The following is a 20,567-nucleotide window of genomic DNA, read 5'->3' on the forward strand; positions in this document are numbered from 1 at the left end:
ATGGGGTTGCAGTATTCATCTCACTTTCAGGCCGAGGGAGCTGGTCTTTGTCCACAGACAGCTTTCCGGGTCATGTGGGCAGCATGACTAAATCGCTTCTGGCGCAACGGAACACCGTGACGGAAGCCAGAGCGCACAGAAACACTGTTTACCTTCCCGCCACAGCAGTACCTATTTATCTACTTGCACTGGCATGCTTTCAAACTGCTAGGTTGGCACGAGCTGGGACAGAGCAACGGAGGCTCACTCCATTGCGGGGATTTGAACCGCCAACCTTCTGATCGGCAAGCCCAGACGCGCAGTGCTTTAGACCACAGCACCACCTGCGTCCCTTGAAACCAAAGGGGCTCATGGGTTGCCAGATGCGATTCCCTGCCCCCGGCTGCTCTCCTACTGCACTCTTAGATTGTAAGCTTGGAGGCAAGGATCGTCTTACCACTGATCAGGATGCTCCCCCCCCCAACCAAAAGAGCAGGGTAAAAAATAAAAAAACTGCAACAAACAAACAAATAACAATTGTGTCAATATTTTATTGCTGTTAGGTACCTTAACAGTGGGGTACAAAAAATTAATAATAGATAAAAACAGCAGCAGCTATCTTTAGCAGTAAACAGTAAAAAACCTGTCCAAGTCAGGGTGGTTGATGGCCCACGACCTGTTGGCAGGTTAGCATCCTTTAATGTTCGATAGGCAAGCCATACAGCTCACCTGTGTTAGTTTTAGGAGCAGAGACCTAACAGCCTGAGCAATATCAAGACAGCTGATTCATGTGGACCCAAGTATGCCAAGATCATGGATCTGAAACATAAGGTCCCTATGCATTCTTGGATCATAATATGTGGGGTTCTTAATTTGCTGGAACCATGCATGAAGATAGCATCTCTGGAGCAAGAATTTGTGCTCAGAATTATTATTCATGAACAATCTTCATCACCGTGAACGCTCCACGCAGATAGCTAGAGTTACCTTTTCTTGTTCTACAGAAATTCAGTGTTACACTAAATGTCAAAAGAATTGGTTGGAAATACTCATAAACCAGAATTCATAGGCATCGCACAACAGTCTTTTTCTTTCTTTCTTTCCTAGTAATGAGGTCTCTTGCTTTAGAGTCAGTTTCAGATAATGGAATCTGATCCGTTCTAGGAATTTTGCCTGAAACCAGAGACTTAAAAATATCCCAGTGCCCGGCTGCCAGATTTCATGACAGTTATTATGCTTTTAGAAATCTACAAAAGAAAAATGAAATCCACAGGGAACACAAGTTTACTTTGACATTTGTCAACATTTGGTGGACCAGGAAAATTAACACAAGACCTAGCAATGTGATATGCCAAGTCATTATGGTACATCAGATGTAATAGTTACCAATTATCATAGCATCCCAGGTTCACCGTGATACTGCAAGGAGCTGCCATGGGCTGCAGTGTAAATCCTGCATTATAAGGAAATTAAAAGCTAAATTAAAAGATGTCACCCCAAACCCTCGTTATCTGACTACATTGTTCCGCTCCCGCACCTCGTAGGCTCATTTCCAGATAAGCATAGTAATGAAATCCTATTATTAGGGCTTGTCTTTGTCATGCTCTAGTTCAGGGATCTCACACGATGTTGTTGGGACTCCAGTTACCATCAGTCCCAGGCATCATGGCCAATGGTGAGGAATGAAGGGAGGGATATCTGCAGCATGGGATCACACAAAAAACCTGATACCAATAGTTTTTCTAAGATTCCTTCTTTCCACTCTCACCATGTTGCTCATAATGTGATAAAACTATATTGTGTCTCATATATATATATTTATACACACACACACACTCAAAAGTGAGCCTCCACAATTTCTTTAGCTTTTCTTTATAAGGAAAGTACAGTCGTATGTCGGAAGTCAAACAGAATCCGTTCCGAAAGTTCGTTCAACTTCCAAAATGTTCGGAAACCAAACTGCGGCTTCTGATTGGCTGCAGGAGCTTCCTGCAGCCAATCAGAAGCCGCGGAAGCACCGCTGGACTTTCGGGTTCCAAAGAACATTCGCAAACTAGAACACTCACTTCCGAGTTTGTGGCGTTCTGAGTACCAAGGCATTCGGGGTCTAAGGTATGCCTGTATCCTAAAACCTTCACACAACGGAAGTATGGAACTGAGACAATAGGAAGGTACCATCATTCAATATACCCTAAGTCTGAAAGGATTTCTACAATACACTGAGCATGGTTCTTAGTTGAATTGCCTGAGGCAAATGGTCAGATCACAATCCATGTGGTTCTGTGAATAAATGCCCTAGTAGATCTGGTTCAAAAAGTTAAGCCACTGCCTTAATTGGGTAACCGAGATCAACCAAAACCAGGGCTTTTTTCCCCCAGCCGGAACTTGCAGAAACTCAGTACTAGCACCTCTCATTTGGGCACCATTGGCATTGTAAGAGATTAAGGGAGGTTTTCATGGTGAGTTCTGGCACCTCTTTTTCTAGAAAAATAGCAATGACCGAAACAACATCTGTCTCCAAGTCAGACTGTACTGTACTCCCCCACCCCAGAAAATCAGATTCTAGCTAGAAAATCCATATGAACTTTAGTGTCCCCACCCCCCATACAGTGGAACAATTAACAAACATTGCACATGGTAAAATATGTATACAGTAAACACATGGACCTGATCCACAGATGCAGCACCCAAGTGGAGAGGGATATATACAATAAATACTCTCTTTTGACTTAAAAACTGGACAGGGAAAGGAATATTCCAAGTTTTAAAATCTCACGAACCATGTGCTCTGATGTCTTAAACTCACTTGGTTGCTACATGGGAATCATGTGATTCACAGGCAATAACTTTTTTGGTTGGCTGCAGGAAGAGTTGTTTACTCTTTTGGCCTCTTTTTTGGGTGGGGGTCGGGCTGTAGTTATTTTGCATATGTGGAGAGGGGGATGTGAACATCACAATTTTTTTAATTTTATGAATTTTTTTTGTCTGTTTCTTCATGTTCATATTTTTAATCAAGGCTAGGCATCAGATTGTGCCTGTTCTACTGTACTGTGTCCTTAAGGTGGCCCATCTCACACTTTGAGAACCTTAGTATTCCAAATGGTAATGCTGGTGGACAACAAAAGAGGTTTAAATATGCTCTTAAGACAAATCTTTAAAAATGCAGTATAAACACTGACAACTGGGAATCACTGGCCTGCAAGCGCTCCAATTGGAGAACAGCCTTAACCAAAGACATCATGGGCTTTGAAGAAGCACGAACTCAGGACAAAAGGGAGAAGCGAGCAAAGAAGGCATGTTTGGCAAATCCTCACTGTGATCAACTCCCACCTGGAAACCTATGGTCCCACTGTGGAAGGATGTGCAGATCCAGAATTGGCCTCCACAGTCACTTATGGACACACTGTTAAGAACACATTCATGGAAGACAATCTTACTCAGCTATGAGTGATTGCCGAAGAAGGAGAAGGAGAAGGAGAAGGAGAAGGAGAAGAGGAGGAGGAGGAGGAGGAGGAGGAGGAGGAGGAGGAGGAGGAAGAAGAAGAAGAAGAAGAAGAAGAAGAAGAAGAAGAAGAAGAAGAAGAAGAAGAAGAAGAAGTAGTAGTAGTAGTAGTAATACAGTGGTACCTCGGGTTACATACGCTTCAGGTTACAGACTCCACTAACCCAGAAATAGTACCTTGGGTTAAGAACTTTGCTTCAGGAAGAGGCCCCATTAGCGGGAGGCCCCATTAGCTAAAGTGGTCTTCAGGTTAAGAACAGTTTCAGGTTAAGAATGGACCTCCGGAACGAGTTAAGTACGTAACCAGAGGTACCACTGTAATACGTTTTAGACTGAGAATGACTGGTACTCCATTGAGTTCTATACTGTGCTACACAAACATGGGACCAAGAGCAAACCAGAGAAATTGTCATGGGCACACACCACAAACTATTCTATTTGCTGCAACTAAATGCTTCTTTCAGGCCAAATTTCAACAAGGAGCTTTGGGGAACCTGCGGTCTCCAAGGCACATTTGCATGTGCACTTGTGGATGCCACACTGATAACTCTTGAACTACCACTTCTCCCAAAATTCTCAAGAGTCGTAAGCATCTTGAATAATACAGGCTTTGTACTTGCTTTTCCAAGGAACAACTCAAGCATCTCTGTTGCTTTTAACACACTCACTGTTTCTAGTTCCCTAAACAAGAACTGACGGCCTCGACAGCACAATGGACAACCACAATGACTAAAGCCAGGATATCACTAGAATCACACTGTCACATAGAAAAGAAATGCAGCTCTAGATTGCAGGAATGAACCAAGTAGTTAAAAAGTAAATGAAATATTTGCAACTATGGATTTAATATTGGGGGGGAAAATAACTTTATTCCTGGGGTGGACAATCCCCTTAAGAGTTAGCTCTTCTTGAAGTCCAGTAACCGAAGCGCAAACAATATCCTGGAACTTTAACTTTGGCTTTCCCCCTCCTTTGTGATATCGTATCTGTCCAAGCGTAAGCACCTGATGGTGTGTTGAGTCTTTAATGAGCATCACCCCTCGCTTAAGAAAAGCCTTCCAGACTTCAGAATGAAACGCTGCAAAAATATGGAGGTTAGGAATCTTCATTTATGAGCAGAGGTTCAACTTCCAAGGCCACCAAGCTGGGTCTTCTCTCCTTCCGCTTGCGATACAAAATAAACTGTGCAGTTATCTGGGTGTTAAAGTCAGGGAAATTATTAGTCACTTGAGACAGAAAGACAATTTATACAGCGATCGCTTTCGAGTTATGAGCAACAAAAGTGAATGTTTAAATTAAGCAGCTAGAAGGACATTAGAAGCGTCCCATCAAGTCTAACATTCTGCTCCCACAGTAGACAATCAGATGCAGAGTGGAAACCCACAAGCAAGACCTGAGCACAGAAGAACTCTCCTGTTCATAAACCCCAGCAATCAACTGGTATTCGGAGGCAAACTGCCCCCTTTACTGGACAAAATATGGCCATGAGAATTGTAGCCATCAATATCCTTAATTTCCATGAATTTGACTAACCCCCCTTTAAAGTCATCCCAATAACAGATGACCACAATTGGATATCATCCATCATTAAGAGTCAATTCAGACTTCACACAGGACACACAACAGAATAATCTGCGCAGATATTTGTGGCCAGGGAATTGTGTGCCATTTTGCTCATGGAGAACTTTGTGGCTAGTGATTTTCAAGTCCTTTTAAGTTCAGTGCCGTAAAACAACGTTAGAAAACGGGCAAGAAACACACCGCCATGGTCACGGAAGTCAGAGGCAGATTTTTGAGAGAGAAATCCTCCCAGTGTTATGTTTCTAGCTAAAGCCAAATAGACCTGGACATGGTTTTCACCGCTGGGTGAATAAAATGTTTTTTGTTCAAACTATGGCTAGAAGCCATACATTCCAGAAGGCTGCCAATAGGCAAAAAGACCACAGCAGCAGGCAACACCGTTTTTGTACTACAGTGGGAATTATGGACTACTTCAAGCCTGTTAACTAGGATTCGTTTCAATTAAAGTAAGAATTAAAAGAGAGGGGCCTATGTGACCTCAGTTCTTGCGCATTATCACGATTTGCCTTGGTTCTCCCGGTGCTGTACATATTCACAGAATGATGCACTAAATGTATCAAAGGGCACATGCAGCTTCTTCTACACCAATACTGAGTGGGTTCCACCCCTTTTGGCACTTCTCTTATTCTCTTGACAGGGCACACTTAAACATAATATTGGCTGATCTGCCACAGCCGTGTTATCAAGTCTGCTTTAACTTATCAAAAAAGAAAACCTAGCCTCCCAACCACCTTTGGTTAATTAACCTTTTGGTAATTATGCTAGCAGTTTAGTGTTATCTAGTGGATAGGAGAAGGGACGCGGGTGGTGCTATGGTCTAGACCACAGAGCCTAGGGCTTGCTGATAGGAAGGTTGGAGGTTCGAATCCCCGTGACAGGCTGAGCTCCCGTTGCTCGGTCCCTGCTCCTGCCAACCTAGCAGTTCGAAAGCACGTCAAAGTGCAAGTAGATAAATAGGTACTGCTCCAGCGGAAAGGTAAACGGCATTTACCTGCGCTGCTCTAGTTTCGCCAGAAGCGGCTTAGTCATGCTGGCCACATGACCCGGAAAAACTGTCTGCAGACAAACGTCGGCTCCCTCGGCCAGTAAAGCAAGATGAGCGCCGCAACCCCAGAGTCGTTCATGACTGGACTTAACTGTCAGGGTTCCTTTACCTTTTACCTTTAGTGGATAGGAGAATGCTGTAATGCAACATTTAAAGCTCAAGGTGCAGCTCACTCAGGTTAAGTGAAACCCGTTGGATTAAAGTCAATATAACTCACTGAAGTGGAGTAATGTCACTGAACTGTGTTATGGAGTGGATTGTTAGACATACGTATTATTACCCTAGCAAACGAATAAAGTGGGGTGGAAAAAAATGTTCTTTTTCTGGGTTTAAAGACTTGACAGTCCAGTCTGGCGCTTTAATCTGAACAAGTATTCTGATAGATAATGCCAGCTGTTTAAAAAATGTGCTTCTTTAACAACATTAAGGCTTATCTGAAACAATTCCTTTCTATATTATAGTGGGCATGAAGCACATATATGAAATGTGAAGCCAACCACATTTCTACAATTTGGTGAAAAGATTCCTCCCCCCCTCCTCTCATTCTGGAGCATTTTGTGTCATTTAGCAGATGGCTTTACAGACTAACCATAAGCTTTTATCTGGGACAGAGTGCAATTTGCCAAACCAAAACCAGAAACAAACAGCACAGGCAAAGCCAATAAGGTGCAGCATTTATTTAATGAACGCTTCCTGATGCAAATTATGCTAGAGACCCGTGATTTAAGGTTGTCATCAATTACTTATTAATCAACTTGTAACCACAAAACCTTATGGTAAGTGTGCTACATGCTATGTAAAATTGTATGTATTTTACAGCCCAATCCTATGGAATGGGACTTGGTGTGTATACAGGGTAGCAGACGTAGGGCTCAATCGTATGCATGTTTACTCAGAACTAAATTTCAACTGTGTTCAGTAGAGCTTATCTCCCAGGGAAGTGTGTACATAAGATTGCAGACTTAAACATTCTTCTTCCTTCTGACAGTTTTTCAAAGCCACACTTTCAAGTATAACCATACAGTATATGGACAGATGGATGTGATATACCTTTTTGAATCCCATATAACAACAAATATAGGCTGAACGCATTCAAAGATGTGTTCTCAACTGAGCAAACTGAACAAATGTGTGTGCTATGATATAACAGCTGAATAAATAAAAATATTTTTAAAATATCCAGTAGCACCTTAGAGACCATCTAAGTTTGTTCTGGGTATAAGCTTTCATGTGCATGCACACTTCTTCAGATACATGAAAGCTTATACCCAGAACAAACTTAGTTGGTCTCTAAGGTGCTGCTGGACAATTTTTTAATTTTATTAATTTATTTCAACTGCGTCAGACCAACGCAGCTACCTACCTGAAGCTAAACTTGGTGAACTTGTGCCAACTGGGCATGGATTTGATGACAGGGTACCCTACTGAATACTGTTTCCTTACTACAGCCCCGAAGGCCTTTTCACCTAAAAGCTATTACTTCATCATATGCCTGCAAGATGCTATTTACCAGGAGGCTGCCGCGATACTAGTCATTTTCATCTGAAAAGGATACAAAAATATCTAAAAACAAAACACCAAAGCTCCCAATAAGCCAGGGGAGATGATGCCAGAAATAAAGATTGATGAGATGCTGTGTTGTAGGCATCTTTAAGACAATGCTTAGACCATAGGTACAGTTTCCCATCATGGCTAAAGCAAAAAGCAGGTAAGAGGTGCCTTCTGTGGATCTTCTTTGGAACTGAAAAATAAATGTAAAAGCAGTGTTATAGCAAAAGCACACATACTTTTTTCTTTTTCTTTATACGCATGACCAGAAATAAATTAGGAATCCTGTGATAACCATCTTGGCCTCTACATGTCTTTCTCATTGGCAACCTTTTAAGAAAAAGAAAGGAACACAGGGACAACTTTCTACTATTGGTTCATCTAGCTCCATACTGTCTACAGTGACTGGGATCAGCTCTCCGGGATTCCACAAAGGGATTCCCCCCAGCCCTACCAGGAGGTGTCAAGAATTGAATCTAGGACCTTGGCATGCAAAGCAGGCTTTCTACTACTAAATACTTCCCTAAATTTACAGGCCACTATGGGTTAAACCACAGAGCCTAGGAGTTGCAGATCAGAAGGTCAGCGGTTCGAATCCCCGCGACGGGGTGAGCTCCCATTGCTCGGTCCCTGCTCCTGCCCACCTAGCAGTTCGAAAGCATGTCAAAGTGCAAGTAGATAAAGAGGTACCACTCCAGCGGGAAGGTAAACGGCGTTTCTGTGTGCTGCTCTGGTTCGCCAGAAGCAGCTTAGTCATGCTGGCCACATGTCCTGGAAGCTGTTTGCCGGCTCCCTCGGCCAATAAAGCGAGATGAGCACCGCAACCCCAGAGTCGGCCACGACTGGACCTAATGGTCAGTGGTCCCTTTACCTTTATAGATACAGCATCGTAAACCTAATAGGCAACCTATTAAATCTTTGTCACCTTTAGTGGAATTATAGGAATTTATTCAAATTAGCCTCAAATGCCGAATGATCCAGTGCTCCCAATCTCTGCAGCCGACCCCCCCCAACTTGATCAATAAATGTTGCATGTGGAGTGCACTGTCTTTAGAAATAAGTAATAAAATACTTACATTTTTATACAGCTGGGGAATTCTAGATCCCAAATAAAAGAGACACGATATGTAGCCACACACAAATCCTGACATCTCAATCATGCCATGAGACTTCTGAAGATAACAAAACACACATACAGAGAAAAATAATAATTTCAAGATTTAAACACAAGATTTAAACACAAGATTTAAACACAAAAGGCAGCATTGCCTCCTAACCTATGCACAGCAGTCAATGCGATTAATTAAGAAATCATTTAAATAAATGGGGAAAAGTGGTATTAGACTGAGTCTGCTAGTTAGCATTGGGGTTTTAACTACTTGGAAATTTTATACCACACTACCATCAGTGTAGAGAAATCAGTGTAGGGAACTTGGAAATAGTTATACCACACTACCATCAGTGCAGGGACACGGGCGGCGCTGTGGGTTAAGCCACAGAGCCTAGGACTTGCCAATCAGAAGGTCGCGGTTTGAATCCCTGCAACAGGGTGAGCTCCCGTTGCTCGGTCCCAGCTCCTGCCAACCTAGCAGTTCGAAAGCACTTCAAAGTGCAAGTAGATAAATAGGTACTGCTCTGGCGGGAAGGTAAACGGCGTTTCTGTGCACTGCTCTGGTTCATCAGAAGCGGCTTAGTCCTGCTGGCCACATGACCCGGAAGCTGTACGCCGGCTCCCTTGGCCAATAAAGCGAGATGAGCGCCACAACCCCAGAGTCGGTCACAACTGGACCTAATGGACAGGGGTCCCTTTACCTTTACCTTACCATCTGTATCAAGAACAGCACAAGCATAGTAATAAAATAGAAACATTAAGAAGTTGTACCTCACTTGTTCCTGAAAAAGTATTCTGGACTTGGTTCCGCAGCAGTAACGGACCAGGTAAAATCAAACAGAGTATGATGCACATCAAGACCCAGATGACACAACAGTTTTTCAAGTTTATGCCACCTTGAAAAGCAAATGAAAATCAGGGGCAACTTCATTCTTGCTGTTAAAGAAATCTAACATTTGTTTGTGATATACAGAGACATAATATGTGATACCAATAGTTTCAGGCCAGCATCTGAACAGGTGGCAATATCATGTTTTTTTAAAAAAAGCCAAACAACCCCCTCTTCCTTTCAAATGCCAGCCCCTCCCTCAAAACTTCCTCCCAAGCTTGGGGCCCTCTGGAGTGGATCCCATAAAGCACAAAGGCTTGTCTATGAAAAGCAGCTAAGCATTATTAGCAAATTATACAAGTAACTTGTTCTGCTGCACAGGAATGTCTAAGGGTAACTCTATCATGCTAAAAGTAGTAAACCATGGAACACAGATGAATGCAGGACAGTGCAACCCTATGTCAGTCTGCTCTGAAGTAAGCCTTACTGAGTTCAATGGTATTTTACTCAGTGGGGGGGGGGGTAGGATTGTAGCCTAAACCTGGGCATATTTTCAGGATTGATTTAGCAACCTGTTTACTATCCAATCATTATCCAGGATATCTATTTAAAATAAATGAGTCCCAAGCAGTGTTAGAAACTGACATATGAAAGCTAAATGGCACCTTAAACGTAGGTTATGGGAGCGACAACAGAATGTCCAGGCATGCCTTTTTATAACAAGACTACAAAGCTGAAAATGAATGAACTGCAGCTAAAATATTATGTTCATTTTTCACATGGTTTAGTCCTCATCTGTAAAGGTAAAGGTAAAGGTACCCCTGCCCGTACGGGCCAGTCTTGACAGACTCTGGGGTTGTGCGCCCATCTCACTTAAGAGGCCAGGGGCCAGCGCTGTCCGGAGACACTTCCGGGTCACGTGGCCAGCGTGACATCGCTGCTCTGGCGAGCCGGAGCCGCACACGGAAACGCCGTTTACCTTCCCGCTGGTAAGCGGTCCCTATTTATCTACTTGCACCCGGAGGTGCTTTCGAACTGCTAGGTTGTCAGGCGCTGGGACCGAGCAGCGGGAGCGCACCCCGCCGCAGGGATTCGAACCGCCGACCTTTCAATCGGCAAGTCCTAGGCGCTGAGGCTTTAACCCACAGCGCCACCTGCGTCCCATAGTCCTCATCTGAAGACTGCAAAAAATAAAGCCGTGCTTCCCCTGCCTGCCCCTCTAATATTCTTAAGAAGATCTCTTCTCCAGAGAGTGGCTGGAAGTGGGGAGACAGAAAAACGTTCCCCTTTCCTTCCACTGTGCAGTTTTAATCTGAAATCTTAGGGGCAGGACTGCACCCAGAGCTCAGAAACTGCTCGCGCTAATGAAATTCCCTGTCACAAAAACGCGCCTAGAACAATGGGAGTTTCAAACGATGGTCCCAAGTTCTTCTTCCCTTGTTTAGTGCCAAGAGGAGAATGTGTGTGACTATCATAATTCAGGAATGCAACCTTTTCTAGAAGTAGGTGCATCCTAATTGCAAGAAGATTTAGTGTTTAAGGCATCTAGAGTCTAAGCTATCTAGTGCAAGCATGCTATTTAAAAACACTCCCAGGGTTAAAGCAGTTTCTAAGTGTTAAGAATTTGTTTTTAAAAGCAGCAGCAAATTACATCCAGCTGCAGTCTCCAATCAACACTCACATTTTGTCGCCTTCTGATTTTTTAGCTTATAATAGGCAAACTGGGATATCATAATAATGTCCATGTTAACGTAAAAGATGGCAGTGATTATCTGAAAAGGATGAAAAGAACGGTGCATACTTTAGTGCAAAACATCCAAAGTAGGCAAAATAGCATCTTTACTTATATCCCATTTTTATCTTTTATGCAAATCAAGGTAACAGGCAATAAAAAAGAATTCCAAACTTCTGTTGTTTGTGGTCCTTTCCCACCTCTTTAGGGGGGAAATTTAAGGCCAAAGGAAGGCTATGAAATGTGGGGCAAGGATTGACTATGTCACTATGTCCACATTGCTCCTTTCCTTCTGCGTATTCAGAAATCTATGGCAGACTGGGTGCCAACTTCCCAGCCTGTTGCAGCCAACCAGCCCCACTACACCATGTGGCCCAATCTCTTAAGGGAGAGAGTGTGAGGTGAAGGGAGAGCAAAAAAGCTGAAGAAGAGCGGAGGTGGCAGGAAGCGAGGAACAAGGATAGGAGGCCAGGAGGTTGGAGAGTACTCTGTGGGCTGTAGAGAGAAAGGGAGGGTTGCTACAGAGATGAACTTCAAAGAGATCTGTGTGTGAGAAGTGAGACAAAGACAGAGATAAGAATATAAGAGGAGGCCCGCTGAACCAGGCCAAAGGCCCAGCAAACCCAGCATTTTGTTCTATCATTGGCAACCGGATGGGAGGGAAGAGAGAAATAGAAGAGGGTACACAATGAGGCGTAAAGAGAAGAGGAAGGAAAGGTTAACAAAGGGGTTCAGATATATCTGTGGTGGTGCAGGGAGAGAGGGAAGAGAGCGCGTGCTATGGAGTACAAAGAGAGGGAGCATTAATAGAGCACTGGCTTAAAAGAAACACTGAGTGAAAAAAAAATTGGGGGGTCTTTTTCATGGTTAATGACTCCTGTTGAGTTGGTAAAATTAAAAAAACAGGCAAAATTGGCATCAGGTCTCTACTAAGCCAGATACAGTCATACCTCAGGTTGAATGTGGTTCAGTTTGAGCGCTTTCGGGTTGCACTCTGTGGCATCCCGGAAGTAATGGATCATGTTACTTCCAGGTTTTGCCGCTCACGCATGCGCAGACGCTCAAAATGACGTCACACGCATGCAGGGAAGCAGAAAAACATGACCCGCGCACGCGCAGATGCGCCGTTGCGTCTTACGTTCCATTCAGGATGTGAACGGGGCTCCGGAATGGACTTGGACTACTTGGACTACTTACCTGTATTGGAAGTTGATTTGTCAAGTAGCACCCAATAAAACTGGTGAGGTCTCCAGCAATCCAGCATAGCAGAAAGCCCAATGAAAGTGCTTGATCCACTTTTCCATTCCGATAGGCAACATACAGTTGACTGGGGGAGAAAAAAAATAATCCAAAGGATGCGCTGCATTTTACACAAATAAAATCTAAAAATAAGTGCAAACTGCAGAAGATGTGAAGTGGGCAGCCCCCAAGGAAGCTCACACCAAACATGTTCAAAACAGTTATAAGTGTTGATCTAATACTGTTCTAATACTGCTCTGATTATTTCTGTGCTGCTAATCATTACGAGTTCACTAGCTCAAGAAGTGTGGGGTTGGGAATTTTAATTAATAAATAATACCTAAAATGAATAGCACAGTAATAGTTCTTACACTTTGCTAATCGGCCCTAATGAAAAATACACAAACGTATCATACATACTAACAGCACAGAAATAAAGACAAGAAGGAGCTATGAGCAACAGCTTTTATAATGCTTCAGTTGTCATGCGCAGTAATCCTGAGAAAGTGCACATTCACACTTAAAAATGGCTAGGGTCACACAAAGCTTTCATAACAGACTTGAGAGCTTTCTTCAAGCCTTTGAATTGTTAAACTGTTCATGGAGCTCATTACCAAAAGTGACCCATTAAAAAAAATCCCATTCTACAAAAAGTGACATTTTTAATGACGACGCCCCTTTTGAGTAAAACCCAAGAGGCTCAAAGGCTTTGCAACACAGGTTTTATTCGGCACAAATTTCCAGACAGTTGGTTCAATAAGTTACAGGCTTCCCCTAGATAACAGACTTCAAAATGAATCCCACTTAACTTCAGCCATTTCCTCCCTGCTGGGAGAATTCCTTGCTCTGTTCCTGCTATTGCCAACCTACATACTTGAAATGAATGCACAGAGACTAACCAGCGATTGAAAGAGAAGCAATAAGTGGTACAATGGGGGCAATCCAGGAAAAGAATCAATGGGAATTTTGCCATTGATCTCAAATGGGATATGGATTGCTTTGAACAATTTCAACGCTCTGTAGGTTAGAGAGAACATTGGCAGAAAGCAGAAGGAAGAATAGGGGAGCTGCGGTACTAAATATCTACTCAGAAGTAAGCTCCAGTGATATCAATGGGCAAAACACATTCTTCTTCCCCCCCTCTTTCTTGGTATGTGATAATGGCTGTATCCATTTTCACTTGCTGAGCGAGGGGTTTTACAAACCTCCCATTTTCCCTCCCAATAAGCCTGTGGTGATGGTCTCTGGTATTCCTGTTGTACAAGTGAGGAATTGTGAGAGCGAATTCATCACTGAATGAAATCTTTTTTGAACCTAGCCTTCCAAACCCAAGACTCTCTGCTTTATGCCCAAACTCCCATCAGTCCTGGCCAGCGTGGCGACTGTTCAGGGAGGACAGGAGTTGCAGTCCAAAACACCTGGTGGGCATTTCCTACCCCTGGGTTACATCATGATACCAGGGGGAAAGTTGGTTGCTCTTTCCCAAGAGAAGACTATCAAAGTAGGTGACTTAAAGCTCCTTTGTGACCTCTTCAGCTTCAACTAGCTAGATTGTTATACTTTGTTACTGCAAGTGATATATGTACCAGGGAAACAAACTGCAGCACAAACGTTGTATTTAAGTTCCTGCCTGGAACCACAGGTGATGCAGAATTGCATACAGGTGCAGGCTGGTGGAAAGGGGGAAGCAGCACTTCTTCCTCTGCACTCAATGGTTGCCAGAAAGGATGAAAGTTATACTCCAACAGCATCTTGAGGGCACCTGGTTCCAGAATACTATGTTACACACTCCTAGCTCTCTTTAGCCCCACCACATGTGGGTCAGTCTCCTTGCAGTCGAGGTGGGGGAAGCAACACAGGTGTGGCAGCTTGTCATTTGAACCAAACAACGGAATGGACAGAATACTGCCTTGGCCCAGTATACCTGAAGGAGTGTCTTCACCCCCATCGTTCAGCCCGGACACTGAGGTCCAGCTCTGAGGGCCTTCTGGCAAGTTCCCTCACTGTGAGAAGTGAGATTACAGGCAACCAGGCAGAGGGCCTTCTCACTAGTGGCACCCGCCCTTTGGGATGCCCTCCCATCAGATGCCAAGGAAATAAACAACTATCTGACTTTTAGAAGACATCTGAAGGCAGCCTTGTTTAGGGAAGTTTTTAATGTTTTATCGTATTATTATTATTATTATTATTCTGTTGGGGTCCACCCAGAGTGGCTGGGGAAATCCAGCCAGATGGGTGGGGTATAAATAACAAATTATTATTACTATTATTATTATTATTATTATTATTATTATTATTATTATTATTTAATAATAATGATGATGTACTCTGCCCTCTCCATTTAAGTGTGTGAAATGCACATGTTTTAATGATGCAGAGATCAAAGGAGAAGGGGGTGACGTGTTTTTATTTGCTCCAAATAGCAAAGATTAGCGTAAGTCACCACAACAGTAGAGTGTAGCAAGCTAATTTGTCAACCATCAAATATTGCTTTAAACAGGAGAAACATGCTGCTCTGGCATATCCTATTTATTCGATGCAGATAGGGACAGAAATGCATCAAAGAATGAACCTAAAAAAAAGAGAGAGAGAAAGAGAGAGAGGCAGCTTCTGAGAAGAGCTTCAGGCAAGATTACTCATGTATGAATCTGAGAAGTACTTAAAGATTTTAAACTCACGGTAGTGCAGCAAACAGAAAGCAGACAATGGAGATCAGGCCTATGACAACACTCCAATACTCCCACGCATTCCCGACACACTCTTCCAGGAGATGCCAAATCCAGGGTGTTCCATTTAGACACAATCTCCTATCCGCGACTGGGGAGATATTAAAAGCATGTGGAGGCTGCTGAAGAGCCATCTATTCAAGTTGAGGGATATTATTTCAGAAGTTGGCTCAGTTCTGAACCCCATGCAAATCCATTTACCAGTTCTGAATATTCTCTCTTCCCCTTCAAAGCTCCCACATCCAGATGGATGATTGGGTACAACAATTTGTTTCCAACCTCACAGGAGGGCCTGCCAAATTCAAAGAAAATAAAATACATCCAGCATTCATACATCAATTTAAAAGACAAATCCAGCTAATTATTCTATTTGGACACATATGAAAGGCAAACTCCAAAGCAAGAAAGAAAATTTAAAATATAGATGTTAACCCACTCAGCATTTGAGTATTCTTATGCCAGTTGAAATGGGCCACTTTTCTATACTGGATCTCAGGGCGCAGTTTCTTAAGTGCCATTACTTTTCTATCATAAGACAGTCGGAGAACTGTAAAGACAGTAATATAGTTGTACCTGCTAAAGTGTCCACTACAGCAAAATTGTAATTTAACATTTCTCCACCTTTGAAAGAATGACACATTCATATATGGGATGTATTACTATAAATAAACAAACAACTGCATTAGAGTAACAGAAGGAAAAACAAGTGTTGAACTGTTTATAATGGTTTTCCTTAATATAATTTGCTACATTGCATATTGCGCAAATTCCATTTTATGTCATTACTTAACACTAATGACATGGGGGGGGGTGCGGTGGGAGAAGCTTCATATTTGCCTGGGTGCAGCAGTTTACTGATTGTATTTTTCATTTCCTTCCTTGCCCCCAAGACTTTTCATAAGCTAATAACAGAGGGATCAATCCATCTGGAAATTCTCCAGTACAAGCCCTGTTGAAGTAAACAGCAGCTACAATACTCTTGCATGGCTCAAAGTCCAGTTGACTTGCTACTGTTACCCTAGTTTTAAAAGTTAAATTGGGAGGCAATATTTGATGCAGTCAATATGACTTGGATGGGGTTTGTAAACTTGTTTTGGAATGTTTCAGTTTCTTCTCATTTACAGCCTTCTTGTATATGTCTTCATGCTGTCTAAATAACGCTTCGATTAATTGTTTTTATTATTAAAACAATTAATCCTAAAGCAAAGAAAAAAAGGAAAAGAGAAGAAAAATGGTAGAACATTTGTGATGTGAATATGTACTACAGACCTAAAGAAATTAAAACTAAGCACCATATTCTTATGTTGTTTGTTAAGTAATACGGAATAACTGGCAGTCACTGATCCCATACTTGCCAGCACAGATATGGATACAAATTCCTCATCTGTGATCCAACCTTTTGCCAGACTAACTGTTAAGTACAGTACTGTATAGAGTGGTTCAAGGGCTTTAACGAGTAAAATTTATACAGTTATCTGCATCCTATGTGATTAATTTGTACTGCAAATTAAAGCTAAGATTTTCATCTGAATCTCCAGAGTTCAAGAATTTATTTAATAAAATATGAAGGTGCTTTGGAAGGTAACAGCAGTATGTCATGTTGCTGGTACTCACCAAAATTCACAAAATATTATGGAGGAAAAATATTATTACAAAACTTTGGATACATTTGAGTCCTGTCTCTTAAGTGTAATAATTAGCACATATAGAACCATATGAAGGGGTGGGAAAGCAAAGGAGGGTTGCTGGTACAAGGTTGATTTGCAGCACAGTGTGTTTAGCAGAAAAGAAGGATATAGCATGGGACTGTATCATTCTCTTGAGATTTTACAGCATTAGCTGAGAATTACACACACCAATAGGCTAATCTCCATTCTATGCCCTCCATGAGTTGATTGCAAAGTCTTGTGCAACAAACCCCCTTTCCCCATAAACCAGACTTTTTGCAATATGGAAAGTGATGGGGGGGGAAGGAATGTACTGAAAATTGTGGGACAGCGCTTGCTTTGACACAAAGTCATCTGCAAACAAATCAGAATGAATGCTTAATAAACAGGGCATATGGAAAAACTGGAACTTAGAACTCGTTACCGAGCTGCTACAAATTACCCATTTGATTTACCCTGATCTACTCAAGGTGCCGCAACCCCACTTTTAAATCTAAAGGTACATAAAGTATCATCCCATTTTATGTAAACAAAGATAGCTACATATTTCCTTTCTACTTGACTTTATTACCTTCGTTCCTTTGAAAGTTTCCCCTCTGCCACGCATTAAAGGCATTGGCAACAACCTATTAAGGAAAAAAAAGCGCCACCAGACTGTATTATTTCCCTGGCTCTTTTCAAATTTGAAATGGAGACAAAGAAAAATCAAACTGTAAAAAAAATCCAAGATAACAACCATAAAACTAAAAGACTAATACACTGGAAAAAAAATCAATGCAATGCATTATTAAAGTAGAACTCACTTCATTACCTCGGGGCTTGCATGTCCCTGGGAGGCCTCTGTGGTAGCTCTAACAACACAACGTGGTACATGTTGGAGTATCAAACTAGCAGTTAATATTGTTGGGAATTAGCATCATGTGACCTGGAAGTGGGGGGGGGGGGAGAGCACATTCTGGTTTAGTCAGTACTCAGTACTTACTGAAAGTATAGCTAAATATCTACAGTCATCTTGGGTAACTTGCTTTTCATGTTTAACCAGACGCATCAGGACATTAACCAGCACCAGTTATTATAGGAAGGAAGCAGTTCAAAAGGAATTATACAGGTAAGCTGACAATCCTCAGGAGGCTGAAGGTCTGGCCTTTGGCCCCTTGCTGCACAACATCTCCTCTGGTGCATGTTATTCTGTTGTCTTTTGCTAGTTAACATTTATGCAACACCAGCCATTGTCAAGGAGTATGCTTAGTATCAACTAAAAGCTTTCATAGAAAACCTGTCAGCTGGTCAAGACACTTTTTGCCAAATGCTGCACTTCACCTACACAGGGTCAGCTTCAAGGGCTTATCAACCAGTCTGGAAATTCAAGACTTCTCGCTTTAGCTTCAATGCTGTATCACTTTACCTGGCAGGAAACCACATTTAACAGAAAGGTGCTTCTGAACAAGCTTAGGATTGTGCTGTTAAGAACAATATGCAGCTACACCAAAAACAGGCCAGAACTACGAAAATGCAAGGGGAGATAAACATAGAGAGGATCACTTCTGGTAAAGGGAGCATTCCGGCAGTGACATGGATGGTAAGTAAACACATAGATAGCTCTTAAAACTTGGGTGACACTGAGTGATAAGGATCATCCCACCACTTTTAAACTACTGCATTATTATTTTTTTATTGTGAATATAGTCCCCACCCCGCACCTGAAATAGAACATTGGCAACAGGATTGTTGCTATTATTATTATTATTATTATTATTATTATTATTACCCGTATTTACTTATCAAAAGATGCTGGAAAGGGTACATCCAGTTTAAGGGAGGGATGAGTGCATAGACTGGCATTTAGATGTCAATGGTGTTGTGCGGATGCATAAATAAGAATGTATGAGTGTACCTATCCCACAATAAACACAAGGCACCCAGAGGTGCTGGGATTAAGAAATTCTTGCTGGGTTTACATTTTTCACCTATTCACTGGCCTACCAGGAAAAAAGTTAACGTCAACCTTTTTGGATGAACAGTGAATTGATTTTTTTGGGGGGGGGGGATGCGCCTGCTTTCCCTTCTCCAAAGCTCCACGCATTCATTTGATCTTCTGAAGGAGCATCCAGGAGGTCAGAAAATGCGGCAGCAGGTGTAAAGCCAACCCTCCCTTCTCCAAATATCCCCCTAGGTAGGGCTGCGTGTGAACAGGAAGAGGAGTGGCTGCGGGAGACTCTTTACCTTTCGATCTGGTCCCGGGAAGATGTTAAACCCTCAACCCCAGCTGATTTGCGGGCGTTCACACGTTACATTCCACGAGGGCGGAGCCTGTGCGGAGAAAAGATGTCAGAAACAAAACATTTGTAAGTCAGTCAATCAATCAATCAATCAATCAATCAATCAATCCAAGCCGATGGAAGTTTCTGACAGTTGGCCCTAGACGCAACGGAGATTTCACCACAATGCCGTTTATTTTACACCCAGGAAGAGAACCGGGCTCCAGCTTTTGTGGAGAAAAATATATTTTAAAAACTCCATTAAGGATGAAACCCCTACCTCAACCCACCCCCCAGTATAGGAGAGGCACCCACCCCCGCGAGCCCAGAGAGATGGTCCCGGGAAAGGCTTCGTCGCAGCGGCCGAATCCGTTGCCGTTGAGCCGGGCTGAGACCGAGCGCGGCGAGGAGGGCCGGCAGCCCAGGCAGGCCTCTTCCTTCCTCTCGCTGCTGTCCAAGCCCGGAGCTGCGGGAGAGAAGCCGGAGATGGCGCCGGCTGGCCTGCAGCTCCCTCTGCTGACAGTTGGCCGCCTTCCCTGAGGGAAACCTCCGAGCAGGAGGAGGAGGAGAGGAAAGGCCGCGGGGCTCCGAGGGAGGAGGCGGCCTAGGGCCCAGCTCGGGTCGGTCGTCGTGAGGGGCTTCCTTTGGAGTCCACAGGATTGCAAAGAACGGCTGTTGTTGTTGTTGATGATGATGATGATAATAAGTTTATTATTATTCTAAATTATTATTATGAATTATTATATTATTGTTGTTGTTTTGTTTATTATTATTATCATTATTATCATTATTATTTCTCAGGAAAAATCTGAGGTGTGGAAATCTGGATGCTTCCAGCAACCTTGTCCTGTTGCTTCAATTCGCACCTGGACCCATTAGGATTTCTATTATGGTTCCACAATGGAAAATGCTTTCTGGTTCCACAACTGGTGTTAGCCGCCCTGAGCCCGGCTCTGGCCGGGGAGGGCGGGGTATAAATACAATTTATTATTATTATTAATATTAATATTATTAATATTAATGGAGCATGCTTTCTTTTCACACACCCCTCCACGCCTGCCAAAATTTCCCTCCCCTGTGCAATCACAAAAAATGGAAAGAGTTCATCTAATTTTGCACCATCTGGTCACACTTGGAGGACACAATTGTTTTGAACGTGGGTTACACTATAATACCGGCCTGAGCGTGCTAGCCTACAAGCAGGGATCGCCTCCACAAAGTCATCTCCCCTGGGTGGAGGGAAGTTACACAAGGCTAGGAAATGAAGTAAGGCTAGTGGTTCTCCCATTACCACCTAAATCATCTTTAAAGGACCCCCCCCCCCATATTTTACATATTTACCGTAGCTGT

General features: G+C 42.8%; 2 protein-coding genes and 1 long non-coding RNA gene across 16 annotated transcripts in view; 1 reads left to right on the top strand and 2 right to left on the bottom strand.

Moving 5' to 3' along the window:
* Nucleotides 1-510: 510 nt before the first annotated feature.
* LOC309370065 lies at nucleotides 511-3,479 on the bottom strand. The gene is made up of 2 exons (XR_014168406.1): nucleotides 1,366-3,479; nucleotides 511-1,226 (listed from the first exon to the last, which is right to left on the bottom strand). It is a non-coding gene; the product is annotated as an uncharacterized lncRNA (long non-coding RNA).
* An 854-nt stretch (nucleotides 3,480-4,333) lies between these two features.
* On the bottom strand, nucleotides 4,334-19,498 carry LOC309369905 (lysosomal amino acid transporter 1 homolog). Of its 10 annotated transcripts, none has more exons than XM_081911353.1 (11): nucleotides 19,183-19,498; nucleotides 17,771-17,884; nucleotides 17,531-17,585; nucleotides 15,866-15,951; nucleotides 15,245-15,383; nucleotides 12,525-12,654; nucleotides 11,277-11,367; nucleotides 9,538-9,662; nucleotides 8,732-8,827; nucleotides 7,663-7,848; nucleotides 4,334-4,675 (listed from the first exon to the last, which is right to left on the bottom strand). In XM_081911353.1, the coding sequence occupies exons 4-11, from the start codon at nucleotides 15,930-15,932 to the stop codon at nucleotides 4,577-4,579; spliced, it is 933 nt and encodes a 310-aa protein (XP_081767479.1). In that variant the 5' UTR covers nucleotides 15,933-15,951; nucleotides 17,531-17,585; nucleotides 17,771-17,884; nucleotides 19,183-19,498; the 3' UTR covers nucleotides 4,334-4,576. The 10 variants fall into 10 exon arrangements, with proteins under 10 accessions (XP_081767479.1, XP_081767481.1, XP_081767485.1 ...); XM_081911355.1 differs by having other exon boundaries at nucleotides 17,763-17,884; XM_081911359.1 differs by having other exon boundaries at nucleotides 15,245-15,584; nucleotides 19,183-19,497.
* Nucleotides 19,169-20,567, top strand: part of VEPH1 (ventricular zone expressed PH domain containing 1) — a 159,054-nt gene continuing 157,655 nt past the window's right edge. For all 5 annotated transcript variants that reach the window (XM_081910907.1, XM_081910908.1, XM_081910912.1 and 2 more), the window contains exon 1: nucleotides 19,169-19,304. The gene's annotated coding sequence lies outside the window, so the exon portion shown is untranslated. The remainder of the gene's footprint in view (nucleotides 19,305-20,567) is intronic.

Source organism: Podarcis melisellensis (genome assembly GCF_964234715.1).
Source record: "Podarcis melisellensis genome assembly, chromosome: 5".
In the NCBI taxonomy this organism is placed as follows: Eukaryota; Metazoa; Chordata; class Lepidosauria; order Squamata; family Lacertidae; genus Podarcis; species Podarcis melisellensis.

Bases quoted from the DNA above. Each gene is read 5' to 3' on its own strand.
- LOC309369905 (XM_081911356.1), bottom strand. From the start codon at position 15,932: ATGTGTCATTCTTTCAAAGGTGGAGAAATGTTAAATTACAATTTTGCT. The intron at 12,655-15,244 runs GTGAGTTTAAAA...TTTCTCCCCCAG, and splicing joins TTTCTGTTTGCTGCACTACC to TCAACTGTATGTTGCCTATC. The intron at 7,849-8,731 runs GTAAGTATTTTA...TTTATTTTTCAG, and splicing joins TTCCCCAGCTGTATAAAAAT to TTCCAAAGAAGATCCACAGA.